The sequence below is a fragment of the Schistocerca cancellata genome, chromosome 1, assembly GCF_023864275.1.
Source record: "Schistocerca cancellata isolate TAMUIC-IGC-003103 chromosome 1, iqSchCanc2.1, whole genome shotgun sequence".
Taxonomy (NCBI): Eukaryota; Metazoa; Arthropoda; class Insecta; order Orthoptera; family Acrididae; genus Schistocerca; species Schistocerca cancellata.
In genome coordinates this window covers 349,976,103-349,990,158 of record NC_064626.1, presented here as the reverse complement: position 1 = coordinate 349,990,158, position 14,056 = coordinate 349,976,103, and the positions used below count along the sequence as shown (strand labels likewise).

The window sequence follows — 14,056 nt, the reverse complement described above, 5'->3', positions numbered from 1 at the left end:
TCCATTCTTGTACGTAGTTCAACTTACGTAAAAGGATATTTACTTTGAAAGTAACGCTTTTCAAACCACCAATCGTAATATTTTCCCGCGACCTGTTACAAATAGGTTCGTTTCAGCAGTTGCCAGAGAGCTCAGGTAACAGGCGACACCGCGCTTGGGTAGATATCATGACGTAGGAAGCCCGTATGTACGTACGTGAAAAAGATCATCAATGAAAGATGATACTGCAAGTGCATCAGAATTTAGTGAACCATATTAAAATGTGCACATTCAACGTGCATACTTAAAGGCACACTCGTATGTCCAGATTCCTAATGAAGTACCGTAGACCCCGACCTGATATTAAGCTTTTAAGTGTGGTTTTCAGGATGTAAATTTTCTTGGAGCACCAGTACTGTATTATATCATGTTTGGTTCTTTATTATGGCATAATGCCATACGTGCTAGAAAATGAAAACGTGCACTTGAAATGCAGCGAACAGTTGAAACTACCCAGTACTGTGGAATTAAACATTTCGTTTCAGATACATTGACTGCCTCTGCGGAAAAGATTAGCAAAAGTCAAATTTCTTTAGCAAACAGACAAAAATAACTTCACTGTTCCGCAAGGCGATTAATGCTTGACAGTCAGAAAGGTGGAAATAAAATAAAATCTGAAACTAATGACATATTTCAGCCTTTAGTAATTATGTGAATGTGTTTTAATTCACTTGATAGCTCCCGGCCACGGATATCCGTTTTGTTTTCATTTGACGCAAGAGTAAACGAAGGGGAAACAGCAAAATCACTGAACGTAAAGTGGAGACTACCCACTATAGCTCAGATTGCTTTTCGCATCAGCCCCGGATCTACGACATTTGCGAACCGGGTCAATACTAAAAAAAATCGAATTTTCAAAATATGTTCATCTTGTAGCGCACATCTTTCTGAAAAGTCTGAAACATAAAACGTATGTATTCGAGGAAATGTAAGACATATTATTTGGTCTTAAGAATGCCCAAGTGCAGTTCCATGCCTCTTCATAAAGCATTTTTCTACTGCACGTCCAAACTATATTCAGGAGAGTGGAAATTGAAATGTCCTGTGGCGCCTCTCCTGCTCCCAGTCGGCCGGTTTGGCAGCCTGCCTCTCTTAAAAAAAAATCTCGCAATTAATAGCGGATGGGATTATTTGTAACCGAGAGAACAAGAACTCTTCGGAAAATCTGAACTCTTCATTGCCCATTAGTTAATAACTTGCTGTTTTGTGTGTCATAAAATTAAATATAGGATATATAAAACCAGTACTGACAAAAGATAAGCACGAAATTACACATTTCTTCAAACCTTAGCCCCTAGCATTTTTTTCTCTCTAATCTTGCTACAGCTTTACATGGCGTGTTTTCCTTTCTGTGAAAGAATCTTTTACCTCATCAAAGTTTGTCAAACGTTTTGCTACATGGAAAATCGAAATGTAGTTATCTAATACTGAAAAAGCTGTTAATACAAATAATATCCAAGACTGGTGTGGTTTCTCGATTTGATTACGTCTATTTTTTCACTGTCTGCTAGATAAAACAAAATAGGCCTTTCTAACACGGCAGCAATTTTATAACGCACCAAATAAACGAGACTTTTGGCACAAATGGTCATTTTTATAACACGACAGAATATAATCCAATAAGTATCAATATCAAATGCCTATCAGGCCTACTAAAAGCAAAAAGCTTTATGTTAGGAAATAGTTTCACGTTTCATTCATATGCACCAGCTTCTCTAGCATGACATCGAAAACTAGTATTACGAAATTTTTATATAAATTTGGAATCGTCTTATTCTTCCGTAATTTGTGTGATGTCCTCGTTTCTTCTCCGTCCTCGTTCTAACAAACAATCCTGTCATCACCAATTCTGTAGCTATTGCTGCCACTGTCAAAATTTGTTCGCCAATTAACTTCACTAACCCTGCCAGACTCACTGGTTTAGTTCTCCCGCAATTATTCTCCGATTAGGCGTTGTTACGTGTTCGTACAACACGTTTTCCGCGTTACTTCCATAATAGAACTTAAGCGGCTGGTAGCCGGGGACTGTACTACTGGTCCTTACTAGTGTAGCAATCTGGCCAAACATTTTCTGTCAAAACTTCATTTTCTTGGACACACCGAGAAGATAATACATAATCTTTCTCACCTGTTATTCCTGTCAGTCGTTTATTTCCATTCTGATAGTATGAATCTATGGATTTCGCTAGTAATTATAACAACGCTGATCATTTCCACACCCAATCAGCCACATAATCGGACAGCGATTGCCATTCATCCATTCGGCTTTACTCCACTCAGCTCGTATAGCCCCGTCCCCTTTTGTCTGTGGAAAGTTTATTTCTAGATGCGATGAAGATTCTCCTGACAGAGACATCACGTACACTATGCATGCATTCAAAAGTCAGCTTATGATTCATTCAGAAATCAACTTAAAATGTGTTCAAATACCAACAGAGAAGCGTTTCCAAATCATATGACTAATTGATAGGCAAATGTGCGCTGGATGCTAGATGCTTTGTGAAACAAGTTTTTTTCCCCTCAAGAATATGAATTAGGCGCCCCCTTTTCCCGGAAGTATCTAGCTGCTTGCTGCGACTGCTTGCACAGCCAACAGCCACATTCCTGTTGACAGAAGCGGGAGAATCTACTACTCAAACGTGACTCTACTGCGCACGCGCATGAGCCCGTGCGTCAACTGTAAAACAAATCGAATGTAAACAGTTGCGACTTCACGCTCATTGGAGGCAATTTGTTGTTATGAAGCACTGCATAGTCTTCCTAAAGCCTTTGACACATTTTCAATCGGCAGACGCTTGCATGAGCACTTGTATCGTCGTTGTATATGGCGCATTTCCTTTGCAATTTAAGTTATTTTCGTTTTTTTCTCTCGTTTATGTTTTATTGTTGAAGTATTATTCTGCAGTAGCGGGATACAGTAATATCCTTTTTTAGTGTGTCGGTTCTTACTAGTCAAAATTACAAAAATTTAACTGAAAACTAAAACAATGGAAAATTCCCGGAATTCTAAAAATATCCCGGGTTTTTCCCGATTTTCTCCCGGATGAAAAAAATCCCGGGTTTTTCCCGGATCTCCCGGTTGTCCCGGGTCGTAGACACCTTGGTCATTATAGATTCTTTCAGTCTCTCTATCATCTGTGGAGCTAGATGGCAGGTAAATTTATACTGTTCTTGTGGGCGTTGGCTTTGTATCTATCTTGGCTACGATAATGCATTGACTATGTTTTTCACAACAGATTAACTGAATTCTTTTTATCAGTGGCTCCATGCAGGTATGTACATTTTATACGAATATGTTAATTCTCTGGTGTTTTATACCATTTGATTCCAGAGCAGAAGTTAAATTTATCAGTGCTATTCAGCCTTGTGGCATGATCTTCGGTCTCGAAACGCCCTGACAGAATTATTGGTTCGCTGCAGTGTTTTCATTCTCGCAACCTGGTTCACACAATAAACAGCATAAATAAAAGACGAATTGTGCTTCATATTTTTATAACAATCGAATTCAAATAAATACTGGAAAGAAATACCAAGAGATCATTTTATAACATTTTTACATGTCACTTCTCATCCCCAACCCAACCCTATGGGTAGTAGGGGTATTTAAACCCCCCACTCCTTTTATAAAAATGAGTCATGTTTATACCAAATTTGGTTGAAATTGCTTCAGGTATTCTTGAGTTATGCTTCTTGCAACTTTTCACTCCCATCCTCTGCCATTAGGGTGCACGGGTATCTTACTGTTAGAGTAATGTTTTTTAGAAATGGCAAGTGATGTGACAAGTTTAGTAGAAATTACTTTTACACACACACACACACACACACACACACACACACACACACACACACACACACACACGCCGCGCTCGCCTGCAGGTTAAACAACATCAATGGGCCTGTCTACAGTTAAAACTATCAATTCTACACTATATTAGTTATTATTGCGTAATTTTACATGTCACCCCAGCCCACCCCACCACCCACCCATCAGTATTGTTGTAAAAGTGACATGTATAGTAGGTCATGTATTTGGAGGAAACTGCTCCAGATATTTCTAAGTTATGATACTAAGTCACATGTTTTCACCCCTATCCCCAACCCATTGATCTAGTGGTTTAGAAAGATATGTGGAATGTATGTATGTAGATACATTGATTTTTATAAATATACTGATATTCAGAAACCTTTAGAGGTGTGCACACAACAATTTATGAAAGTTTCATCATAATTAGATGAATGGTAAATGAATGAATATAAGATTAACACACACAAAAAACTATTTATTTTTATATATTGTATTAGATCTATTTGATTTTGTATTTACAACCCTGTACTCACCTGACTAAATGTTCTGCTTATCTTGCCACCACACTTCACTAACTTCCACTACACCTAACTTCAACTTACCCATTTCCCTTTTTAAATTCTCTAACCAATCTTCCTGGTTAAGGGATCTAACATTCCACACTTGAATCTGTAGAATGCTAGTTTTGTTTTTCTTGATGATGATATCCTCCTAGAAGTCACTGCCCTGAGATCCAAATGGGGGGAAAAATGATGGTTGTGATTTCCTCTTATTTCAGCCATTCACAGAAGCCATGTTGGTTAATGTTACAAGGCCAGATCAGTCAATCACACACACTGTTGCCCCTGCAACTAATGTAAAGGCTGCTGACCCTCTTCATGAACCATGTGTTTGTCTACCATCTCCACATATACAATTCTATTATGGCTACAGCTACAATACAGCTACCTATATCACGGAGACACTCAAGCCACCCCACCTTGGCACTATAGATTTTTTATTTAGTCTGCAGATGATATCATATGCTATTTGTTGGTCTGCAATTTGTTCTTTATTAACTTGTTAGTTTAGTCCCACTGGGTCAATAATTTCATCCAATACTTGTACAGCACACTTGGGAGACATTCTCAAATATGATTACTAGAATGTTTGGTTGAGATGAGTTTAGGGCACTCAATTTCAAGGTTATTGTTGATTGAATTGATCTGGTATGACCTCTTCCATATACAAGGTCTGTTCAAAAAGTTCTGGAATATTGTCCACAAAATTTTTCTACACTTACCTTTTACTTATTGTGCATGGCAGCCTTTGAAATACTCTCTTCCACAATTGATACACCATTCCCAATGTCATTTCCACTTCCAGAAGCAGTGTCGGTACACCTCTTGCTAGACTGTGTGAAGTGTAGTGTGCAAATATTCTTTTATTTCATCTATCGTTGCAAATATTCATCCTTCCAACAGGGTTTTCAACTTTGGAAATAAAAATAAATAAATAAAAAGGTCTGCAGGGCCCAGGTCTGGAGAACGATGAGGATGAGGGAGCACAGCGATTTTGTTCTTTAGGCAATAGTCACGCACTAACAGGGATGAATGCAAGGGTGCATTTTGTGATGCACGAGCCTTGCCTTAAATTGTCTCACCACATTTCAGGCCATCTCTTTCTTACATTCTCTCACAGGCGACAATAGCACCATCAATTAACAGTCTCTCACTGTGGCATGAATTCATGATGAACTAATCCTTCAAAGTCAAAGAAAACTATCAGCATGGTTTTGACATTTCACCTGACCTGACGAGATTTTTTTGGTCTTGAAGAACCTTTCCCAATCCATTGTGAAGACTGAACTTTGGTCTCAACATCATAACATAGAACCATGTTTCATCACCAGTTGTGATTCACCCAAGGAACACCTCATTTGCGTGATCCAAAAGCTCTTCACAAATTGCAAGGCAAAGGTCTTTCTGATCTTGACCGATCAGCTGTGAAACGAACTTGGCGGCACCATGATGCATTCCAAGGTGCTGTGTCAGTATTTCACAACATGATCCAACTGAAATGGTACATTGCTTCGCAGTCTCTCGAACAGTCAGTCTTTGTCTGGGACACACAATTTCATTGACATTCTTGACATGAGTGTCATTGATAGATCTCTAAGGGTGTCCTAAATGAGGGTCACCTTTAACTTCAGCCCAGCCATTTTTAAACTGTGTGAACTACTCATAAAACCACAAACGGATTAGGCACTCATCACCATAGGCTTCCTGCAGCATTTAGTGTGTCTCTTTAAATGTTTTCTTCAGTTTCACACAAAATTTAATGCAGACGCATTGCTCCTCCAACTCTGTCACCTCGAAATTTGCAAATCGTACAACAATGTTCTACTCAATACAGCACTGAACAATAGCTACCAGACATACAACAATGAAACTTCTGGCAGTTACACAATAAACACAGGTGTGTGCAAGGATGCCAACGCCATTTCACTCTAATGCACCATTGGTGGAAAATTATGAATGTTCTGGAATTTTTTGAACAGACCTCATAATCTCTTTCTATGAAATTTAGCATGTAGTTTTTACTGTGATTTCAGTGAATTTGTGGTAAGTTTTGATAGCTGACCGTTACTAGATAGGACTGAAATGCTGTCAGCAAATGTTATGCAGTAAAGAGATACCTACCAAAAATTGTTGCCTTTTCTTTAACTTTGTGATCTCATTATCACTTTTTCCAGGAATAAATTGTACACCAACAAGAACAAGACACCCTTTATCTTAATCCCGTATTGATTTCAAATGGTTCAATATGTTCCTCAAAATGTTTAGTTTTCACGATGTGTCAGAGCTTATTTGATTAGTTTCCTCATTTTTATTAATTTCATTGTTAACTTCAATATTAATATTTTTCTGTTGTAAAATGCAACTCTCATATCACAATTTCTGTTGTAGTTTTATTCATTTTATTTAAACCTTCAGAGTAGACTAGCTGAATAGTTACTGACAACATGCAAATCAACCAACTTGTTATACTCATGTTTATTCGAGTTTTTGAAGTGATGTAACTTAAATTTGCCATACTATCCATAATAATATAAATCAAGATGTATGTGTAGTTCATAGAAAGCTACCCTTCTACATGAAAATAAACAAATAGTCCATTGTCATAGTTAATAATTTAATATACAGGGTGATTCAAAAAGAATACCACAACTTTAAAAATGTGTATTTAATGAAAGAAACATAATATAACCTTCTGTTATACATCATTACAAAGAGTATTTAAAAAGGTTTTTTTTTTCACTCAAAAACAAGTTCAGAGATGTTCAATATGGCCCCCTCCAGACACTCGAGCAATATCAACCCGATACTCCAACTCGTTCCACACTCTCTGTAGCATATCAGGCGTAACAGTTTGGATAGCTGCTGTTATTTCTCATTTCAAATCATCAATGGTGGCTGGGAGAGGTGGCCGAAACACCATATTCTTAACATACCCCCATAAGAAAAAATTGCAGGGGGTAAGATCAGGGCTTCTTGGAGGTCAGTGATGAAGTGCTCTGTCACGGTCTGCCTGGCGGCCGATCCATCGCCTCGGGTAGTTGACGTTCAGGTAGTTACGGACAGATAAGTGCCAATGTGGTGGCGCTCCATCCTGCTGAAATATGAGTTGTTGTGCTTCTTGTTCGAGCTGAGGGAACAGCCAATTCTCTAACATCTCCAGATACTGTAGTCCAGTTACAGTAGCACCTTCGAAGAAAAAGGGACCAAAAGCTTTATTGGCTGAAATGGCACAGAAAACGTTCACCTTAGGCGAGTCACGTTCATAATGAGTTGTTTCCCGCGGATTCTCAGTGCCCCATATACAGACATTGTGACGGTTGACTTTCCCGTTAGTGTGGAAAGTTGCTTCATCACTAAACACAATCTTTGAAACGAAAGATTCATTTGTTTCCATTTCAGCAAGGATAAAATCACAGAAATCGATTCTTTTAATCTTATCAGCTGCAGACAGTGCTTGAACCAATTTCAGATGATAAGGTTTCATAACTAACCTTTTTCGTAGGACTCTCCATACAGTTGATTGTGGAATTTGCAGCTCTCCGTTAGCTCTGTGAGTCGATTTTCCTGGGCTGCGAACAAATGCTTGCTGGATGCGTGCTACATTTTCATCACTCGTTCTCGGCCGTCCAGAACTTCTCCCTTTGCACAAACACCCATTCTCTGTAAACTGTTTATACCAACGTTTAATACACCACCTATCAGGAGGTTTAACACCATACTTCGTTCGAAATGCACGCTGAACAACTGTCGTCGATTCACTTCTGCCGTACTCAATAACAAAAAAAGCTTTCTGTTGAGCAGTCGCCATCTTAGCATCAACTGACGCTGACGCCTAGTCAACAGCGCCTCAAGCGAACAAATGTACAACTAAATGAAACTTTATAGCTCCCTTAATTCGCCGACAGATAGTGCTTAGCTCTGCCTTTTGTCGTTGCAGAGTTTTAAATTCCTAAACTTGTGGTATTCTTTTTGAATCACCCTGTACTTTGGAAAATACAGTATCACCACATTCACTGAAATAAGGTTCCAAATAATCAACAAGAAAAACAATTACCTGTGTCTTTTTCTGCGCCACAGAGAATCTGGATCATACAGTTGTCTAGAGTCAATGCTCATTTGTCTGTCATCCAGTTTGCAAACAATTCTGCGTGGAGTTGATGAACTATCCTCTGTGGCAAGTAAAGTGTTTTGGGCTGACAGACTCAACTCACTACTGCACTCTGAACCTGAAAATACAAAGAGAGAACGTACTAAGAATGTTTGTAACAGTGAGCATGGTGGGAGGGAGGGTTGACAAAGACATGGACAAAAATGCACAGATAAATAAAATGGTACTCGTAAGTCAGGTAAAAATAAATATACTAAGCAGAATAAAACATTAATATAAAAATTTAAATAATACAGTAAAAAACAAAATATTTTTATTGGGTTCTACATCTAACTTCTTATTTATCTTTTTTTATATTCCTCTTGGGTTACTCATCATTTATAAACCAATTACATTAACATATACCATCAGGCACTTACCACACTTCCGACTCCGCAACAGAAGTGACGAACCAGACTGGATAGTGCTTATAAGTTCTGAGAGGTAGTTAAAGAACAGCTGTGATGACTGAAATGGTTGAAGATAATTCTGAAACAAATTATGTGTGTGATTAGTTATTGTACATGAAAGGAAAACAATATTATTGGATAACTACAAAAACAGCTTTATTGTCAGGTGGTATGTCACCAACCAGAATCTGATAAGCATGTTCTTAACCCATGTATGCCTGAACACTGTGAGCTTAGAATCATACTGCAGTTTGTTTGATAAAGCTGTGCATGTTGGCAAAATAATAAATAAAAATGGTATAAATACACATATATTACTGTTTAAGCTAATGGAGAATCCTAAAGTTGCAGTATGGGAAAAAGCTTTATAGCTAAATTTTGTGGAGAAAATCATGAGAAGAGGAATAATTTAATTTATTTTTATTCCAATTATGACATGTCACTGTCACACAATTATGCAATTTGTCATTAGATGTTCGATGGTTTCTATAAAACAATGAGGAAAATAATAGTGAGATATGCAATACAGATATGAAAATAAAATATTCATACTACTATTACTACTACAATCATAATAATGAACACATTACTGGCAGAATGAAACAAGGAAGTGGCAAAATATCTATCAGAAAGAACAAAACCTGAAGTACAAAAATACTATATGATACATGCATATATGAAAAAATGATGATAATGCTATTTTCTGCTTCCCAGATATCATAAATTCACAACTAGGACACTTTTACAGCAATAACAACTGTCATGCTATTACACTGCATTCAACTGGTACGATATTGCTGATCACAAAGATAGCTAATGATACGTTTTCTTTCCTATGCCAATAGATTGTAAATAAAATGTATTAATAAAATAAATAAATAAAAAGGTTCTTGTCAATTCTTAGATTATGGAAATGTGAGAATTCTGTATATAGACATCATCAAATTTTCAAAAGCAAAGATCAATTATCATTACTAAGAAATCTACCTTATTATCAGAGTGGAAAGATACTGTTTATGAAAACAGCCCCCATTTTTCATTCCTGTCCTTCCTTCCCTGTACTGTAAAATTCTTTCAGATATTCATTCCTGTTTCTTTTTCTTTTTACTGCCTACTCAACTGACAATATTTCACACACTAGCACAATTTAATTATGTAACACTTCACTTATTTTTCAGCTCCATTTACACTGAACAAAATATCATTTAACCCTCCAACCACAAGTGATTTTCCAATTTTTCTGTAAAAAATTGCAAGGCAGTTTTATTCAATAATTAGAATAGTTGCAAGGATAATATTAAAGGAATGTAACCAAAAAAAAAAAAAAAAAAAACTGAGTTCCGAAGTGAGTTTTAATTGCCACTTGACTTATATAATGTGGGAATGTGAAAATTGTATTCAACGTTACACATTATTAAAAAAATTTCTTAGTGTGGTAAAGCTAGATGCAAGGTTCCAACACAAGCCCACTTTGTAATCTTCACACCAGGTTTTTGTTTCTTTCCATATTTTTTTCCCTATCAACATTTCTTCTGAAACAGCCTTTCTATCAGTCCTGTTGTACTTGGATATCCTTGTATGTGCCATGTCCACACATGTATGTATTTCTTGGAAATTACTTCCATTCTAAACTTCAAAAATGCATTCTTTGTGTTGTTTGAATTTTTTTGGTGTATACTAAATGCAGTAACTATAGTTATCAATAAGATGCCAAAATATTTTCTTGTAATAGTTCTTCCGCTATTTCCATGTGGTCTTTGAATAATAAAGTTCCCTATCAGCTCTTTCAATACTGCTCATTGTACTGTTAGTCGAATATGAATTGAGGTTTACTTATTTTGTCACCCCTTTTGTTTCTAATATACATGATGAAGGATTGTGTACTGCGCTCAAAGCAATTTTTTTGTCTTTTTAGGACCATGACTGTCTCTCTGGAATGATTTGATTTCTTCCTTTTTAAGTTTTACTTTTTTCTCCCTTTTTAAGTTTTATGGTTGCAAACATAGTCAGTAGATCCTTTCTAATTGCTCAGAGAGTTCCACAGATATCTGTTCTGTGTTGTACCAAATAATTGGAGAGTTCAGGTGATACACTATGTGATCAAAAGTATCTGGACACCTGGCTGAAAATGACTTACAAGTTTGTGGCACCCTCCATCTGTAATGGTGGAATTCAGTATGGCGTTGGCCCACCCTTAGCCTTAATGACAGCATCCACTCTCATAGGCATATGTTCAATCAGGTGCTGGAAGTTTTCTTGAGGAACGGCAGCCCATTCTTCATGGAGTGCTGCACTGAGGAGGGGTATTGATGTTGGTTGGTAAGGCCTGGCACTAAGTTGGCGGTCCAAAACATCCCAAAGGTGTTCTATAGGATTCAGGTCAGGACTCCATGCAGGACAGTCCATTACAGGGGTGTTATTTTCATGTGACCACTCCCCCACAGGCCCTGCATTATGAACTGGTGCTCGATTGGGTTGAAAGATGCAATCGCCATCCCTGAACTGCTCTTCAACAGTGGGAAGCAAGGTGTTTAAAACATCAATGTAGGTCTGTGCTGTGACAGTGCCATGTGAAACAACAACAGGTGCAAGCACCTCCATGAAAAACACAACTGCACCATAACACCATCACCTCCAAATTTTACTGTTGGCACTACACACACTGGCAGATAACGTTCGCCAGGCATTCGCCAAACCCACATCCTGCCATCGGTTTGCCACATTGTGTACCGTGATTCATCACTCCACAAAATGTTTTCCCATTGTTCAATCATCCAATGTTTACGCTCCTGACACTGAGCGAGACGTCGTTTGGCATTTACCAGCGTGATGTGTGGCTTATGAGCAGCCGCTAGACCATGAAATCCAAGTTTTCTCACCTCCCGCCTAACTGTCATAGTACTTGCAGTGGATCCCAAAGCAGTCTGGAATTTCTGTGTGGTGGTCTGGATAGATGTTTGCCTATTACGCCTTACGATCCTCTTCAAGTGTCGACAGTCTCTGTCAGTCAACAGACAGGGTCGGCCTGTACGCTTTTGCGCTGTACATGTCCCTACAAGTTTCCATTTCACTATCACATCAGAAGCAGTGGACCAAGTGATGTTTAGGAGTGTGGAAATCTCACATCATCATTTATGTGACACATATTCAAATGCCAATATCAAATACACTACAAATCTGATTCTTGCCACACCAACATGGATATTCTTTCCCCACTTCCTGCAGGTGCTGACCCCATCTTTGATTAGCAAGGAATGTATAATTTATACTTGCATGATGATTTTTATGTCATCACTGACTCCTTCCCCAAAGTACTTCCACTTGTAACCACTTCTGAAACTACCAGAGATCTGACAATGGGCAAAATAGTTCACCGGGTAAAAGAAGACAGGCCCAGCAAACGTTTTAAGCTCCGGTACCACTTCTAGTGGTGACTGCTCATTATTTTTCTCAGTTTTCTGGGGCTACACCTTGTAGGTGCAAGAGTCTGGCTGAGCTGTTACACAGGTTCCAACCTTGCACACTAGAGCACCTGATGCTATCAACCTCATCTGCATCCCACCCGAATCATAGTCACTACATACTGGGCACTCTGGTCTGACTGCCACTATGGCTACCAGCAAAGGTTCAGGCAACCCAGGGAATGCCATCTATTCCTTCTTTCTTATGCACTTCAAAACTTGAGGTGCCACTAAAACCAAACTGGCCATAATTCCAGGATCAGCTGCAGCCTGTGCCATCAAAACAGCACAATTTAAGTACTAGGTCAGATATTTGAAAACTGACTGCGCTCCACCTCCAGTGCCAGTTGGGTTGACTCTTGCAATGAGCACCACCTTCTGGGTCACATGTCTCCTTACAGGCACTCACACTTTTTGAGTGATGCAGACATCTGGAACCAACAGCACCTCTGAATGGCAAGATAACCCATATCCCCAATAACAACTGCAGCATTTACGCACCAATCAACATAAGCTCAGCCATTTCTCCTCGTATACCTGAGGGCTCCAGGAAGGAGAGCTGTAACTATGTTCGATACATATGGTATCACTGTTAACATTGTCACTGAGCTTCACCAGTTGTGGGACTGTGACTGCCACAAATATCCTTCTTCTCTGCTGTAAGTAGAAATGCAAGATGCACCATCACCTTAACTGCAATGCTCTACAAAAACTGACATCCCCGACACCTTATTCTGTTGATAACTAGGCTCTTCTATGGTTATCAGTGTCGGAATTTTTATCAGTGCTTCCAGTATACTTTTGACTCATGTTAAATAAAATGTGTTATACAGACAACATAATAGTCTGCACATGGCATAGATTTGGTTCACTTACATTAATACCCCATGAACCATGGACCTTGCCGTTGGTGGGGAGGCTTGCGTGCCCCAGCGATACAAATGGCCGTACAGTAGGTGCGACCACAACAGAGGGGTATCTGTTGAGAGGCCAGACAAACATGTGGTTCCTGAAGAGGGGCAGCAGCCTATTCAGTAGCTGCAGGGGCAACAGTCTGGATGATTGACTGATCTGGCCTTGTAACACTAACCAAAACGGCCTTGCTGTGCTGGTACTGCGAACAGCTGAAAGCAAGGGGAAACTACAGCCGTAATTCTTCCCGAGGGCATGCAGCTTTACTGTATGGTTAAATGAGGATGGCGTCCTCTTGGGTAAAATATTCCAGAGGTAAAATAGTCCCCCATTCGGATCTCCGGGTGGGGACTACTCAAGAGGATGTCGTTATCAGGAGAAAGAAAACTGGCGTTCTACGGATTGGAGCGTGGAATGTCAGATCACTTAATCGGCAGGTAGGTTAGAAAATTTGAAAAGGGAAATGGATAGGTTGAAATTAGATATAGTGGGAGTTAGTGAAGTTTCCTGGCAGGAGGAACAAGAATTTTCCTCGCGTGAATACAGGGTTATAAATACAAAATCAAATAGGGGTAATGCAGGAGTAGGTTTAATAATGAATAAAAAAATAGGAGTTCGGGTAAGCTACTACCAACAGTGAAGGCATTATTGTGGCCAATATAGACACAAAGCCCATGCCTACTACAGTAGTACAAGTTTATATACCAGCTAGCTCTGCAGAT

General features: G+C 38.8%; 1 protein-coding gene across 1 annotated transcript in view; it reads right to left on the bottom strand.

Annotated features, from left to right (window-relative positions):
• Window positions 1–14,056, bottom strand: part of LOC126173896 (A-kinase anchor protein 10, mitochondrial) — a 131,524-nt gene that overhangs the window by 56,440 nt on the left and 61,028 nt on the right. Inside the window, exons 7-8 of the mRNA XM_049920992.1 lie at window positions 8,932–9,040; window positions 8,459–8,630 (exon numbers count right to left, since the gene is read on the bottom strand). Of these exons, the coding sequence (XP_049776949.1) occupies window positions 8,459–8,630; window positions 8,932–9,040 (281 nt within the window). The remainder of the gene's footprint in view (window positions 1–8,458; window positions 8,631–8,931; window positions 9,041–14,056) is intronic.